Here is a 17164-nt window from a genome sequence, read left to right on the forward strand (position 1 = left end):
TAAAAGAAAAAAAATTAAAATTTTAAAAGGATTGGGGGTGTAGCTGAGTGCAGAGACCCTGGGTTCAATCTTCATACTATAAAAAAGAAAAAAGGAATCAAAATACTCTTAATGGTTATAGGCAGATTCTGCATTTCAGAAGTAGGCATTAGTTCACTGTAACTTGTAAATGTAACTGATATAAATCATCGCTCAATTAAGATCATCCAATGAAAATAGGCATGTAGGCATAGTTCTAATTAGATCTGTTTGCTTTCAAGAGTATGTTCATAGTGATGTTGAGGTGATGGTTGAACTTTTTTTCCCCTGCAATGGGGCTCTAATAATTTAAAAATAAATCATCTCTATATCCTCCAAGAGCTTAGATTTTAATAAGAGATATAAGTTCCAGATTCATAGACTTGAATTCTACTCACTGATGTTTTATATTTTGACTAATACTCAGATGTTAGAAGCTGAAGTTTCTATAAACCAGACGATTGCTGACTCTTATGTCACTCAGTCCTTACAACTCCTGGACACAGCTGAAATAGAGAGGAGGTAAGCCATCTGGGACTTGAGAAATGAATTCAGGTCAGGGCAGACTTGACGGGTCTTTTTATTTCTTTGTTTTGTACATATTTATGGGGTACAGTGTGATAGATCAATAAATATATGGGCCGGCAATTTAGCTCAGTGGTGCAGCTGCCTGCCTCGAAAGCACAAGGTCCCGAGTTTGATCTCTGGTACCAAAAAACAATAATAAATAAATAAATACAACATGCACTAATCAAATCAAGGTAATTAGCCTTTCCATCTCCTTATTCCTTTCTGTTTGCAGCTTTCAGACTCCTCTCGCCATTCTCCATAAAATATATGCTAGTACATTGGGAGCATGATCCCCACACTGTGCCAAAAGCCACTAGAACTTAGTCCTTCCATGCCCCTGTCCACCTATGAACTGGGACCACACCTGTGCCCTGCAGCACATTAGCTGATAGATTCCATGGCCGGTTTTCTGCCTGTGCATCAGGATAGATTCTTCGCTCTGTTGCTTTAAATACACTGATGGAACTTTTCCCTAGGCTATGCACATGCAGTCACAGTGCAGAAGCTTTGGAAAATAGCCAGAATGACTCAGGATGTTTTCCTCTCTGTCCTCACCCTCATGGTGTCTTATTATTTAAAAATAAGTTTCAAAGTGCTGCTGTTCCAAGCAGGAAGCCATGTCACAGTTGTGAAACAAGGGATCTCTCTCCAGCTGCATGATGGGGCTGGGGCAGTGGACAGTGCTGGCCACATGGAGCAGGGTCACACGGCGGCCAACCTGTTGGCCATTAATAGAGCCACCCATGCACCTGACGCTTGTGTTGACAGCCCTGAGCTGGCCTGTCTGCTTAAATACTTTTGCCTCTAAGCATTCATATATCCCTGAATCTTCTTCCACAATAACTAATATAAAGCCCATTCTTCCCAGCTCCTGAGTAATACGTTTAAGCCAGTTCCAGGAGAACAAGCTAGTTTTTTGTTTGTTTGGTTTTTTCGGTACCAAGGATTGAACTTGGGACCTTGCGCTTGCAAGGCAAGTGGTGTAACCACTGAGCTAAATCCCTGGCCCCAGGACAAGCTAGTTTTGATCTGATCAGCATGACAAAGCATGCCTTTCCCAAAATAAATGAAAAGCCTTACTTCTCATGTGAAAAGTATTATTTACCTGGAAAGAACTAGTTGAATAGTTAAAATAAAGCACGCTCCGTGTGGTTAAAGTCATGTGACGTACACCCTGCAGTGGTCAGTGGCATCGGAAGTCCAGCCTGTCTGTCTGTGTCTCATTGGTCCACTTTAGATTTCCACGCAGCATTGGCGTGATGTGTGTTAAAGCAGCTGAGTTTGTTGAGGGGAATGATGTCGTGTATGCCGACAAAGTGCTGTGCCTCCCAGAGCACCCTTAGCAGCTCAGATGTTAAGGAGTGGCTTGTGTGGTTCATATAAATTGTACATAAGAATAGCAAATTTGGGCCATTGTTCCTTACTGATAGTATTTTTTTCTGCATGTTCACGCCAGGCTTCTCTAAGCATCTGTTTTTCTCAGACCAGAATTCATCTCAGAATTCCCCAGGCTAGTGGACCGGTGGCAGAGTGCTGCCCGGGGCATTCAGCAGAGGAGACATGAGGTTGCTGAGCTGGTGCGGCAGCACCAGTCCTCCACCTCGGCAGAGGACCTGCTCCGCTTCCTCGCTGACACCGACCTCCTCCTGTCTGCGGTGAAGGGCCAGGCTCACTGCAGCCTCCACCAGATCAGGAGTCTGATCCACGCGCTGAAGGTAGGGCATGCACAGTGGCAGCGTGGGGCCACTGCGGTTAGGGTTTGTGTTCCCTGTGATGTCACAGTGCAAGGATGCTCTGTGCAGTGGAAAGGTCCCTGGGCTGTGGGATCAGACTCTCCACTAGAAGAGCAAGGCTCGTTGGGCTGTGGAGGATGCATGCAGTGAAGGTGGGAGGGGAGGGAAGAGGTCTGAAGTGGAGTAAGTAGGTGGCGTGTTCTGCTGGGCCTTAGGACCACTTTCCACTTCAGAGAAGTGGCTAAACCAAATACTGTGGGGCTGTGCGCGTTCATTTATCCAGCCATCAGGTATTAATTAAATGCCTGCTCTGTGGTAGTCACCATTCTAAATGCTGGGCACACTGTGTGGACTAGGAGAAAATCCTGCTCTCCAGGCAACTAGGCAAAGTAACAAAGTATCAGATTGCAATCAGACTTATGCGTATAATTCAAACAGGGTCAGGAATGGAGGGGAATAGGCTGCTTTAGCTTAGGTCGGTGGTGGCGAACCTATGACATGTGTGCAGCAGCCAGCACACAGAGCCCTCTCTGTCAGACAAGAGCCAAGTCGCCCCAGCAGCCACTCATCAGATATATTCAGATTTAACTGCACTGTTGGCACTTTCCAGTAAATAAATGGGTTTGGGTTGTAGTTTGGGCACTCAGTGTCTAAGAGGTTCGTCATCACTGCCTCAGGTAATCTCTGAGATTGTGGCATTTAAATTGGGACCTGAATGATCAGAGAGAGCCAGCCAGGCAAGGATCTGAGGAAAGAGACTTTCAGGCAGAGAGAATGTCTTGCCCAAAGTCCCTGTCTTGGTCACGTTCCTGTTGCTGAGACACAATACTTGACATCTGCAGCTTAGAGGAGAGGAGGTTTGTTTTGGTTCAGGGTTTCAGTCCATAATCATCAGGCTCTGAGGCAGAAACAGGATGGCAGAGGAAAAGGTGCCCAACCCATGGCAGCCAGAAAGCAGAGATAAAAGGGAGGAACCAAGGACAAGAACATACCCTTCCGGTGACCACCTCCAACCAGGCCCCACCTCCTAACAGCTCCAAACTCAGCAATGGACAAATCCACTTGGGAGGATGGGGGCTCCATGGTCCTGTCACCTTCCAAACGCATGAGGCTTTGGGGGAACATTTTAGATCTAATCCCTAACAGTCACCATCTGTTATGTTTAGGTCTAAAATGTTCCCCCCAGACCCAGCTGTATTTTATCTTTTTTTAATTTGCTCTCTCCTCTTTCATTTTATTTAGCATAATGTGCATATTCTTTTCTTCTGGGTTACCATGGTGATAACCAGTATAAATGATCATTTCAGATCTGATACACTAATCATTTTGTTAATACTCTGAGATCTTGTAGGCTTTTCTTCTACAGAGTATATTTTTTAATTTCCCTGAACATTCAGTCATTGCACCAAAAATTTTATCTCATAGGAATCATTGGAAATTATTTTAAGAGCATCTTATTTGGTAGTATGCTGTGCTCAAAGTAAAACATTAGCTGTTGGTGTCAGTGATGCGCTTGTATACATTATGATCAGGTTGGTTAAATTATGTCTAATATACTTAGGAAAGGCTCTGAAGGAAATACAAACACACAGTCACATTTTAATCACACCAGAGGCTTAAACAAATCATTTTATTTTTTCTTTTCAGAATAAAGAAATCCATTTTCAGAGACGGCAAACCACCTATGCACTGGCCTTGGAAGCAGGGGAGAAGTTACTGAACATAGCTGGCCTGGAAACTCAAGAGTCTGCTGACCAGAGAATCAGTCAGCTTCAGGACAAGTGGGAGGGAACAAAGCTCCAGTTAGGAGAGATGATTAAACAGCTCCAGAGCACTGTGGAGGTAAAGCACCATTCAGTTTTCCTTTTGTGATTTTCAAATCTAGTATACAGGATTTTTGTTTCCTATCAGAACTCAAGTCCAACTGATTCATGAGTCATGCCCTTTACTTAATATAGCATTGAAAAAAAAAAACAGTTGTAAGTGTATAAATACTTGAGATGCTATTAAGATATTTACTTTTAGCGAGGTGTGGTAGCACTGTCCTGTCATCCCAACACTCTGGGAAGCTGAGGCAGGAGGATTTCAAGTTCAAGTCCTTCCCGGGCAACTTAGCAACTTAGTGAGAACCTGTCTCAAAATATAAAATAAAAAAGACTGGGAATGTAGCTCAGTACAAAGGCTCTGGCTTCAGTCCCCAGCACACCCCCGCCACACACACACAAATATATTTACTTTTATGAAACTTGTTCACATTCCATGGAAACCTAATACACAAAGCCGACATTCTGCATCTGGTCCATCCTGGTGTATAATGTATATGTTTCATTTTTATTTCTCTCTTCTTACTATGGAGCTGGCTATCTTTACTTTTTGTTTCTTCAAGCTAATGTACCCTCGGGGTCCACCCTCCTTTCTGATCTGCTGTGTGCACAGATAGATAACCAGGCTGGCTGGGCATGCTTTTCCAAATTAAGATAGTCAGATGCCAAGTTAGCGCCTGGGCATCATTCTGTGAATAAACTGTCTGAGTTTTATTTGGTGTATGTACTGTGTGAAGTTCACCACCTGCTTGAGCAGGCGCCATGTTTGTAAAGCAGGTCAGTCAGTGGAAAGAAGGGTTTGGTGGGAGATCAGGACTCGGTTTTGCTTCTGTCCTGCTTTCTAGGTTGAGTTCCAGATAGTTGACATTAGTAGGCAGGTGGCCTCCCCTTAAGTGGGGTGTTACCCTAGACGTGGGCCACCCCAGAGATGTTTAGGTGTCAGAAGTGCTGAGGAACAGAATGTTTCATTGTGTGTCTTTCTGCTTTTAGTAACCTCAGAAATAAAGTTGTCCTGATGAGTCAGCTACGAACACCCTGAACTTGAGAGTGCAGGCAGGCACCTGTGTGCTCTGTGATGTCAGATGTGAGGGGAGATGGCGCCCATTTACCTAGGCTTTTAGTACTCTGTAGGCAGTTAGTATGCGCTGAACCTTTTGGTTTCGGGGTTTTCCTTTCTTTTGAGGGTCAGAGGTGCTGAGGGTTGAACCCAGGGCCTTCATCCTTTCTTTATTTTTTATTTTGAGATGGAATCTTGCTAACTCACTAAGTTACCCAGGCTGGACTGAAATTTGTTGATTCTCCTGCCTGAGCCTCCCAGAGTGCTGGGATTACCAGCACCACACCCAGCTCACGGTGCACTTGGAAGTGACAGGCAGGGCAGCGGGTAAGATCTGGAGAGTGAAGCCTCCGGGTAAAAGGGTTGCTAAGCCCAGGCACTGGAAGGGAGAGAGAGCCAGCACAGAGGCGACAGAAGAAAAGACAAAAGAGTAGCTGAGCGCTTTTCCTGGATGTGACTGGACGCATGTGGCTTCCAACCACCAGCACTGCCCCCCAGAATACCTCATAGCTTTTACCTAAGACCGCAGATGCTGAAAGTTAGTCCTTACTGTAGGCTTGTGATGGGAACTTCTACACTAAAGTGGAAGTAAGGTTAGGCTGATGAGGGAGGAAGAGACCTTTCCAAGCAAATCTGATCCAGTGATTGAAAGGAGCCACAGGTAAAGCTGCAAAGCCACATGGAGCCATACCTGATGTCCCCTCTGCTGCTCAGATCACTCTGTGCAAGAGAAGGAGCAGGTTCTGTGTGATTTACAGGAAAGACTACATGGATTAAATGAGCTATTCTGTTTCTGCAGTTCATTCCCAAGACCCAAGTCCTTACCAATGTTAATCTGTTTTCAAACAGACCTGGAACCAGTGTGAAAAGAAAATCAAGGAGTTGAAAAGCAGGCTGCAAGTTCTAAAAGCACAAAGTAAAAATCCTCTTCCAGGGCTTCACGAGGACCTCCATAAAGAAAAAGAGCTGATTAAGGTACTGAAGCCTGAGCCATGGTCAGGATAATTGCTGAGCTGTTCTGTGAGTGCGGAAGTGTTTGCTTGCCTCTTTCTGTGTTGGGGCTGAGTTTTCATATTCTACTGGAAAAGATTTTCCTGTCATTTGTCTAAAGACATCACATCCTGATCTCCTAAGATACCAGGATTGATGCTTTTTGCAGTCTTTGTATGCAGAAAAGAAAGACTTTTGCAGAAATTCACTTGTTATTAGAATCTTGGGGTTTTTCTCCTTCGGGTCATCTTTCTGTCTGCTGCTTCTCTTCTCTGAGATTACTTTAAAAACTTTTCCCTTTTAAATTATCTCATCTTTGCAATGATAATGAAGTATGACTGAAGGATTCATTTTGGAAACCAGTAGGTTGATTTTTTTGCTCAAGTGTAGTATTTTTATAAAACCTCCCAAGCCATGTCTGGCCTCTCCAATATTCACAGCCAACATTTCTAGATTCTCAGGGCTTTGTGGAAGATGAGATAAACTTGTAGATAAGAATTTGAACAGCAGGGGCCAGGGATTTAGCTCAGTGGTTCTGGTGCCTGCCTCGCAAGCACAAGGTCCCGAGTTCAATCCCTGGTACCAAAAACACAAAAAACAAACAAAGAATTTGAACAGCAAAATTCCTAGGTCAGGAACTCCTTGCATCTCTTTCTTGCCTGTATGTTTGGTGTTTAAAAGACATCAAAAGCCTATTGGGATGGTCTTTTAATTTTTTTCTTCCTTTAGTGACTTTAGGAATCTAATTGAAAAAATAAGGGAGAGATGAGTAGTCTTATCCTTAAAGCTATGGCAGAAATTAGTGTCCTTCTCCCTACACTGTTTTTCTTTTCTGTAAAAATATCTGTGTTAAAAAACGTAGCAAAACTGCCACTCAGCGATCACCAGCTAAAGAAATAAAATATTAGGAATACAGCTCAAGGGTCCCATTTAATCTCCAATGCCCTTTTCCTTCCCAGAATGTCCACACTCTGACTTTGGGTTTATCATTCTTCTACTTCTCTTTATAGTTTCACTACACCATGATGTAGTTCTCCATGTAATATAGAAGCATTGCTTTCTGTTTTTAAGCTTTCTAGAAGCAGTACCACACTGGATAGCACATCTAATGCAACTTTTTCTGTATAATTTTGAGTCACCAGTGTTGATACCTACAGCTCCCTCATTCTTGTTGCTAGGTAGTATGCATTGTGTGAATACAAAGCAGTTTATAGATTTCCTTCCTCAGTGAGTTGGTACTGTCAGGTTTTTTTTAAACATTTCCTAGTCGGATAAGAGTGAAATTATATCTCTTTTTAATTTAGTTAATTGACCATTTTTTATGTTTACTATTCCTTTGAATCTGCCCTTTTATGAATTACCTATTTATATTTTTAATTCTTTTTTATGTTCTGCTATTTCTCCTCTTATTGATTTAACAAGTTGCCTATTTACTCTAAATATTACTCTGTTGAGTACGTATGTTAGAAATGTCTTATCCCCTCAGAGACCTCATTTTTCTGCTATTGTGTGTGTCACTGACTGAGCAATAGATTGTGTTTTTTGTTTGTTTTGTTTTTTGGTACCGGGGATCGAACTCTGGTCTTTGCGCTTGCGCAGCAGGCAGCAAAACCACTGAGCTAAATCCCCAGCCCTAGATTGTGTTATTTTAAAGTAGATAAATTTATTATATTTTCCTAGATGACTTGTGCTCTCTCTTCCTTTGGGAAATTTCCATACCTACATTATAAAATATAATCTCGTATTTCCTTCTGAAAGTTTTCAAGTTTTGCTTTTTACATTTACCTCTTTGTTAAAAAAAAATTTTTACATATGTTAAGTAAAGCTCCATTTTTTATTATTTATGTAGATAACCAATTATCCTAGTGTCTATTAAATAGTTCAGGGGAAAATATCAAGTTTCCATATATGTGGAGTTTCTCCACCTTTTTCCTTGGTCCATTTCTTCAGCTTTAGAATCAAACTGTCTTGATTACTGTGCTTTATTATAATAAATCTTCCTTTTAGGTGTGAGGCATAACCACAGTTATATAGATGTCTTTGGGTCTTTGGCCAGCCAACTGGCCTGCCTGCCTTTCTTCCCTCCTTTCTTCTTTCCAAACTCTGAGCCTTGCACATGGTAGGCACAATGTTCATCACTGAGCTATACCTCAGCCCTTTTATAACTTTTAGAAATGGCTTATCTAACGATGAAAAGTCCTGATAAGAGTTTAGTAGAATTGCATTGAATTTACAGATTAAGACAAATTAATATCTTTTTGACATTGAGTATTCCTCTTCATGAATATGACGTATTTCTCCTTTTGGTCATATCTAATTATTTTTTGGTAATGTTCTATAATTTTCTGTATGTAGTCTTATAGGTTTTGTTAGATACATTTCTTGATATGTTATCTTTTGCTATTGAAAGTACTGCCAGCCAGGTGTGTGGTGCATGCTTGTAATCCTGCGTACTCGTCGGGCTGAGGCAGAATGATCAAGAGTTCAAGGCCAATCTGGGCAACTTAGCAAGACACTATCTAAAAATAAAAAGGGGTGGCCATGTAGCTCAGTGATAGCACATCCCTGGGTTTGATCCCCAGTACCACCAAAGAAAAAGTTCTCCTTTTCTGTATTGTCTGATTTGACAGGGCCCTGGGGTGACATGTAGATATGCAATTGTTATATATTTGTCCTATATTCAATCATCTTGTTAAATTCTCTCTTTCTTTAAAAATTTTTTGAGACAGGGTCTCATTATGTAGCCCAGGGTAGTCTTGAACTCACAGTGATTCTCTTGGCTCAGCATCCCAAGTGCTGGGATTACAGTTGTGCACCACCATGCCCGGCTTAAATTCTCTTGTTAATTCCAATAATAATTTCTTTGCATATTCTTTTGGTTGTCTGTAAGGACAGTCATCACCTGTGAACAATTTTTGTGTGTTAGTATTGGAATTGAACTTGGAGCCTCACTTAGTGCTAAATAAGCACTCAACTATGGAGCTACATCTAGAGCTCCTTTCTTTTAATTTTTATACTTTTTTTCTTTTTCCATCCACCAATGCTCTAGAACAGTGGTGGCAAACTTATCGCACACATGCCACAGTGGGCTGTTTGTATCATTGAAAGCTCTAAAATGTTTGGCATCACTGCTCTGGAATGTTGAATAGAAATGTTGATATTTGGTTCCTACGTGTTATTCCTGATTTTAAAGAAAATTCTTTTTCTTTTTTCTTTTTTTTTTTTGGCTTTTTTTTGAAACAGGGTCTCACTGTATACTTCAGGCTGGCCTCAATCACAATGATTCTCCTGCCTCAGCCTCCTGAGTGTGGGGATTACAGGTGTGCACCACCACACCCAACTAAGAAAATGATTTTAACATTTCACAATTAAATATGACACTTGCTGATAATGTGTTAGTCAGTGTCTTTATTAAGTTAAGAAGGTCCCTGTCCATCCCTGATTTTCAAAGTTTTATGTTTTTATTTGGTTTTGCACCTTTTTTACTATACTGGGGATGGAAGCACATGTGACCCAAATGCTCTACCACCAGGCTACACCCCAGCACTTTTGTTTTTGAGACAAGATCTTGCTAAGTTGCCCAGACTGGGCTTGAACCCGTGCTCCACCTGCCTCAGCCTTGCGGGCACGTAGCACTATACTTGGCCCTGCAGTTTTCGCCATGTCTGCATCATTCAGCTGAGGATCAAGAAATGAGAGAATTCAGAGTCACTGTCTCAGCTGATTCACAGGAGTTTCCTCCCATAAAGTTTGGAACCCTGTATGGAATGTGAAATGTAACCCTTCCAGGAGACAGACTTTTTCTCAAGTATCGCTTCTCAGTTTCCAGCAGAACTCTTGTATCCCATGTATGAATGGAAAGAATCAGGACAGAACAGAGAGTGTTTGGTAAAGGCCATACTCCAGGAAGATCCGAAGTAGTCCGAGGCCTACCGAGGACTGTGGCGTCCCTCACTTTCTTGGGAAGCACGCTAGCCACATGATGTCTGAGCGTAATGTCCTCCTCCTAAACCTGCACTCCCAGTACAGCCAGGTTGATACGTGAAAGGATTTATATACACACTGCACACACAGATTGAGCACCCCTAATCTGAACATCCAAAATCCAAAATTAGAAACTTTTTGAGTGCCATGCTGCTGGATTTTGGAGCAGTTTGGACTTTAAATTTTCAGACCAGGGATGGATGTTCAGTGCATAGTCTATGCAAATATTCCAAAGTCTAAAAACTTCCAAAATCTGAATCACTTCTAGTCCCAAGCATTTTTGATAAGGGATACTCACCCTGTATGTAATTTCTTTATATATATATTTTTCATATATACTCTAAGTGTACTGTTATGAAAATTGCTACAGTGGGTATTTGTGTTCATAAAACTTGTTGAAAGATTGAATCCTTGGGACGGGTTTAATTTTTTTTTAATTTAATTTTATTGGAACATTTTAGGTATGCAATATAATGACATTCATCATTGGAAATTTGCACCTTTACATAATCTCTCTTGGTTCTTATTTTTTCCCCCTTCCTCTGCCCTCACTTCAACCTCTCCATTCCTCCCTATTTACAAAGACTTTGTTTCCATTTTCTCATATTAATTCCATTCCCTTCTTTCCTTTCCCCTACCCCTCCCACTTCTCCTTCCCTTTTGCCCCTTTTCTTCCTATTTCACATTATCTATTATACCTTTTAGTCTTATTTACACTTTCAGTTTCTCACACTAGAGGAACTATTCAGTATTTACACATGTGTGTCCTTTTCATATCACTTAAGAGTATCACCTCCGTGTGCATCCATGTAGCTATAAATGTCTAATTTCTCATGGCTGAGTAGTACTCCATTTTATTAAAAAAACCACATTTTCTTGATCCAGTTTCCAGTTGATTGGGCATTTGGGCTGCTTCCAAGTTTTAGCTATTACAAACTGTGCTGCTATGAACATGGGTGCACATCTGTCACTGTGGTATGATTCTTTTAATTCTTTGGGGAAGATCCCCAGCAGGGGAATAGCTGGGTCAAATGGGATTTCCAGTCCTAGTTCTTTGAGGTATCTCCATACTGATTTCCACAGTGGTTGCACCAGTCTACACTCCCACCAGCAGTGGAGCAGGGTTCCTCTTTCCCCACAGCCCCGCCAGCATTTGTTATTGGTTGATTTCATGATAGCAGCCATTCTTTCTGGAGTGAGGTGGAATCTCAGCGTTGTTCTCATTGGCATCTCTTGAATGACTGGTGATGTTGAACATTTTTTCTTATGTTTATTTGCTATTTCCACTTCTTTGTCTGAGAAATGTCTGTTCATTTCAGATGCCCATTTATGGATTGGGTCTTTAAATTTTGGAGGTCTGATTTTTTAAAGTTCTTTATAGATTTGAGATAGTAGGCCTTTGTCTGAGGAAGAGCAGGTGAAAATTTTTTCCCACATCATGGGTTGTCTCTTCACACTGTTGGTGGTTTCTCTTGCTGTGCAGAAGCCTTTTAATAAGAAGAGATCCCACTTGTTGATTGTTTGTGCTAGTTCATGGGCAACTGAGGTTTTGTTTATAAAATCTTTTCCTACACCAATGTCTTCAAGAGTTCCACCTAACCTCTGTTCCAGCCGATTCAGCATTTCTATTTTACTATTTAGATCTTTAATCCATTTTGATTTTAGTTTAGTGCATGGTGAGAGATATAGGTCTAGTTTTAAACTTTGGCAAGTTGAAACCCAGTTTTTCCAGCACCATTTATTAAAGAGGCTATCTTTCCTCCAGCAAGGGTGTTTGGCTCCTTTGTCAAAGATGAGGTGGCTGAGTGTGTCTGGCGTTGTTTCTGCATCTTCTAATCTGTTCCACTGGTCCTCAGTGGAACACTGGTTTCTTTGCCAGTCCCATGCTGTTTTTATCACAGTAGCTTTGTAGTATAGTTGCAAGTTGGGGGTTGTGATACTCCCTGCCATGTCTCTGTTACCTAGAATTGCTTTTGCTATTCTGGGTCTCTTCTTGTTCCAAATGAATTTTTGGATTGTTTTCTCAGGGTGCATGAAGTATGCTTCTGGGATTTCAATTGGGATTGCATTGAATCTATATAGCAGTTTTGGAAGTATGGCCATTTTCACTATATTAATCCTTCCTACCCAGGAGCAGGGGATGTCTTTCCATTTTCTGATATCATCTTCAATCTCTCTTTTCAGAGTGCTATAGTTTTCAGAGAAGAGGTCTTTGATTTCTTTTGTTAGGTTGATTTCTAGGTATTTCAGTTTCTTGGATGCTATTGTGAAAGGAATTGTTTGCCCTATTTCTCTCTCAGCCAATCTGTTATTCATGTAGAGGAAAGCTATTGATTTTTGTATGTTGACCTTGTAACCAGCTACTTGACTGAATTTGGTTATTAAGTCTAGAAGACTTTTGGTGGAGTTCTTGGGCTCTTCTATATAGAGTATCATGTCATCTGCAAATAATGACAATGTGACTTCTTCATTTCCTATCTTTATTCCTTCTCTTTCTTTCTCTTGTCTAATTGCCATGGCTAATGTTTCCAAAACTGTATTGAACAGGAGTGGTGGTAGTGGACATCCTTGTCTTGTTCCTGATTTTAATGTGAAGGATTTCAGTTTTTGACCATTTAGTATGATATTGGCTGTTGGTTTTTCATAGATGGCGTTTATCAGATTGAGGTAGAGACCATCTATTCCAATTTTTTTGTAGGATTTTTATCATAAATGCATGTTGGATTTTGTCAATGCTTTTTCTGCATCTATTGAGATGATCATATGGTTTTAGTCCTTGGCTCTATTGATATAATGTATTACACTGATTGATTTATGTATGTTGAACCATCCCTGCATCCCTGGGATGAATCCCACTCAGTCAGGGTGTATGATCTCCTTGATGATCTTCTGCATTCTATTTGCCAGTATCTTATTAAGGATTTTTGCATCTATGTTCATTAGTGAGATTGACCTATAGTTCTCTTTTTCTGTTGGGTCTTTCTCTGCTTTAGGGATCAAGGTGATGCTTGCTTCCAGGAATGAATTCAGGAGTATCGCTTCCCTTTCAGTTTCATTGAAGAGTTTAAACAGTTAGTGACAGTAGTTCCTCTCTAAATGTCTTGTAGAATTCAGCACTGAAGCCATTAGGACCTGGGCTTTTCTTAGTTGGTAAATTTTTAATTACAGTTTCAATTTCATTGATCGATATTGGGTTGTTTAGGTTTTTTAGGTCTTCTTTGTTCAACTTTGGTAACTCTTACGTATCTAGGAATCTGTCCATTTCTTCTGTGTTTTCCACCTTATTGACATATAGGTTCTCAAAGTAGGTATTGATCTTCCTCTGGATTTCTTCTGTGTCCATTGTAATTTCATCCTTTTCATTCCTGCTATCTCTTTTTCTTTTTTGGTACCAGGGATCGAACTCCGGTACTTATGCTTGCGAGGCAGGGGGCAGCAACACTGAGCTAAATCCCCGGGTCATCCTTTTCATTCCTAGTTGCATGGATTTGGGCCTTTTTCTGACAAGGTTGGCTAAGGGTTTGTCAATTTTGTTTATTCTTTCGAAGAACCAACTCTTGGCTTCATTGATTTTTTTTTTTTTTTTTTTTTATCGTTCTCTTAGTCTCCATTGTGTTGCTTTCTGCTCTGATCTTTATAATTTCCTCCCTTGTATGAGCTTTGGGTTTGTCCTGCTCTTCTTTTTCTAGAAGCTTGAGGTTCAGCATCAGGTTGTTTAATTGAGCTCACTCTGTTTTCCTAATATGAGTATTCACTGCTATGAATTTTGTTGTAAAACTGCTTTCATTGTGTCTGATAGATTTCGATATGATGTGTTGGCATTATCATTTAATTGAAGGAACTGTCTGATTTCTTCCTTAATTTCCTCTGTGACCCAATGGTTGTTCGGAAGTGTGTTGTTCAATTTCCATGTTTTTATGAAGTTCCTGTGGTTTCTTTTGCTATTGATCTCCAATTTCATCGCACTACGGTCTGATAATATACAGGGGATAACTTCAGTTCCTTTTCACTTACTTAAATATGTTCTCTGGGCGAATATGTGGTCTGTTTTGGAGAACAACCTGTGTGCAGCCGAAAAGAATGTGTATTCTGATTTTGTGGGGTGGAACACAGTAAACATCTGTTAAGTTCATTTGTTCAAGAGTTTGATTGAGTTCTAGTATTTCATCGCTTATTTTTTGTCTATCTACTTGATCTGTTTGTGACAGTGCAGTATTGGAGGTTCCCCCACTACTATTGTATTAGTGCTTATATGATTTTTCATGTCGGTTAGTATTTGTTTTATATAGTTGGGTGCACTTGTGTTTGGTGCATAGATATTTATGATTGTCATCTCTTCCTCTTGGATTGTACCCTTTACAAGGACGTAGTGTCCTTCTTTGTCTCTCTTAATCAGTGTGGGTTTGAAATCCACTTGATTTGCAAAGAGGATAGTTACTCCTGCTTTTTTTCAGGTTCCTGTCACATGGAGTATTGTTTTCCACCCTTTAACTTTCAGCCTATGAGTTTCTTTTTGAATTATGTTTCTTGTATGCAGCTTATTGTTGGATCTTGCTTCTTGACCCATTCTGCCAGGCTATTTCTTTTGATTGGTGAATTGAGATCATTAACATTGATGGTTATAACTGATACGTATTGACTTATCATTGTCATGACTTTTTATTTTTGTTGGATTCTCCCCCTTTGCGTTTAATTTCTTGTCATGCCCAATGGATTCATTCTGCTGGGCTTCCTGGGGTTGTGATCCTTGTTGTCTTTTCCTAGGATATTGTCTAAATTTTTTTGGAGTGCTGGTTTGGTATTCATGAAGTTCCTAAGGTGCTCTTTGTCAAGAAAGTATCTTATTTCTCCATCAATTTGGAAAGATAGTTTTGCAGGCTAGGTCAATCTGGGTTGGAGGCTGTTTTCCTTTTGGGCTTGAAATAAATTACTCAAAGCTCTTCTTGCCTTGAGGGTTTGCGTTGAGAAGTCTGCTGTGATTCTGATGGGCTTTCCTTTGTATGTGATTTATTTCTTTTCTCTAACTGCTTGTTGAATTTTGTTCTACTGTTGGGTTTCTGTAATCTTTACTATTATATGCCTATGTGTAGATTTTTTTTTGATCACGAGTAGTTGGAGTCCTATATACTTCCCTTATCTGTATGTCAAATTCTTTTCCCCTGCTTCGGAAGTTTTCTACTATCACTTCTGTGAAGTTTTTTTAATGTCATCTGCACTCTCTCCTGTGTTTTTTTTTTTTCTCCTCTCCTGTTTCTTCATTGACTCCAATCCGTCTTATGTTATTCTTCTTTGCATCACCTAGCAGCTGCTAGATTGATTTCTCATGGTCCCTTACAATTTAAAAGAAATTTTTCTTTTCCTGGTCACTAATTGCAGTCTTATCTTCTATATCTGAAATTCTATCCTCACATTGGCCCATTCTGCTGCATAAACTTTTCAGTGGAGTTTTTTGTCTCCTGGAAATCTGTTTGCATCTCTTTTATGGATTCCATTTGTTTCCTATGTTGGGATTCCATCATGTTCCTCAGCTCCTCTATTTTTTTATCTATGTCCGCCCTAGATTTATTAATCATGTCTTGCACTATGGTCACAATCTCTGTTGTTATCTGAGAAATTATTTCTGATTTCCTTTTTTCCAGATCCTTTTTTGTTGCCAGTTCAGGGAGTCCAGGTGTTTGAATATCAGAGTGTTCCATCTTGTTTCTCTTTGGGGTTGCTGTAGGTGATCTGGAAGTCTGGTTTTGAGGCTTATTTACATGTCTTCTTATTTCAGGGTGGTGGTGGCGGGGATTTGTGCTGCTGGTGCCTGCGGAGCTCACCTCCTCTGCACTGGGAGCGGTGCTATGGTGGCCTGGAAGCCTCCTCCTCTGCAGGACGGGTTTAATTTTTAAATAATTTTTGAATATGTAATATAATTACATGGTTCAAAATTCAGAAGATGGAAAAGGAATACATGAAAAAGTTTTCTCCTATCAGTTCCTCCCCACAGAAACAATCAGTGTTGATCACTTTGCTGTGTATTCTTCCAAAGATATTGTATGTGTATGCAGGCCAGTTTTTGATTAGATACATATTCGTTTTGGGGTCCTCTTATTACCCATATGGTTGCATAGAGAAATGGGAGTTGATCCCTCTAGTATTTGAGTCCATAGGAAAAGGCTCCACTAGCTGTCCAGCAATTGTAGAGAATCCAGCCAAAGTCTGAGCAGTGTACTCTCCTATGTATCATTTCGAAGTTTTACGTCACACACTGTATGAACAACTGGAAATTTACAGGTATTTTTGCAGCACAGACCATTTATCTGGTTTGATAAAGGTAAACTTATTTGACTGACTTTCTTTTCCAGTCAGTTTGCTAACATTTCAATACAAAGACAGAAGCATAGTTTTTAAAAATATTAGTACCAGTAGTGATCATCAACTGTAATAACATCCACAGTGGACCTCCTCTGATAGTCTGATTCCCTGCTTTTTTTCACATGGTATTTATAAACATTTGAAAGCTCCTGATACACATTCTTTATACACTGCTTTCCTTGCAGCCATGCTATCTGAGGACTTACTATACCCTAGGCACCAGGGTAGGTGCTAGACAATGCCTCAATGAGCAGTGTTGTCACTGTCCCTACTGACAGTACAGTCTACTAGAGGGACACGTGTCAACAAATAGCTATATTACGTATGTGTGTATGTATTTATGTGTATAAATAACTGTAGTATAGTGAGTGGGAGGCGGACAATGAGATCATAAAAGAGGGGTCCCAACTTTGTGCAAGGACTTGGAGAAGATTCCTCTAAGGAAACTGCCATTGTATCTAAGATTCAATACTTTCAGTTGGAATTAACTATAAATATTTCATGGGAACATGAGGGTGAAAGATGGCATATTAGTCAGCTTTCTGTCACTGTGACAAAATACCTGAGAAAAGATAAAAAAGGAAAGGTTAATTTTGGCTCACGGTTTCAGAGGTCTCAGTCCACGGTAACTT

At 40.4% G+C, this 17164-nt stretch overlaps 1 protein-coding gene across 8 annotated transcripts in view; it reads left to right on the forward strand.

The window, feature by feature from the left end:
• Positions 1 to 17164, forward strand: part of Syne2 (spectrin repeat containing nuclear envelope protein 2) — a 335155-nt gene that overhangs the window by 270907 nt on the left and 47084 nt on the right. For all 8 annotated transcript variants that reach the window (XM_013067744.3, XM_021247771.2, XM_087195248.1 and 5 more), the window contains 4 exons: positions 446 to 540; positions 2072 to 2303; positions 3969 to 4163; positions 6051 to 6176. In XM_013067744.3, coding sequence (XP_012923198.2) covers positions 446 to 540; positions 2072 to 2303; positions 3969 to 4163; positions 6051 to 6176 — 648 coding nt within the window. The remainder of the gene's footprint in view (positions 1 to 445; positions 541 to 2071; positions 2304 to 3968; positions 4164 to 6050; positions 6177 to 17164) is intronic.

Source organism: Heterocephalus glaber, unplaced genomic scaffold, assembly GCF_053883595.1.
Source record: "Heterocephalus glaber isolate CG9 unplaced genomic scaffold, H.glaber_assembly_v1.0 deba00001608, whole genome shotgun sequence".
NCBI classification, from domain to species: Eukaryota; Metazoa; Chordata; class Mammalia; order Rodentia; family Bathyergidae; genus Heterocephalus; species Heterocephalus glaber.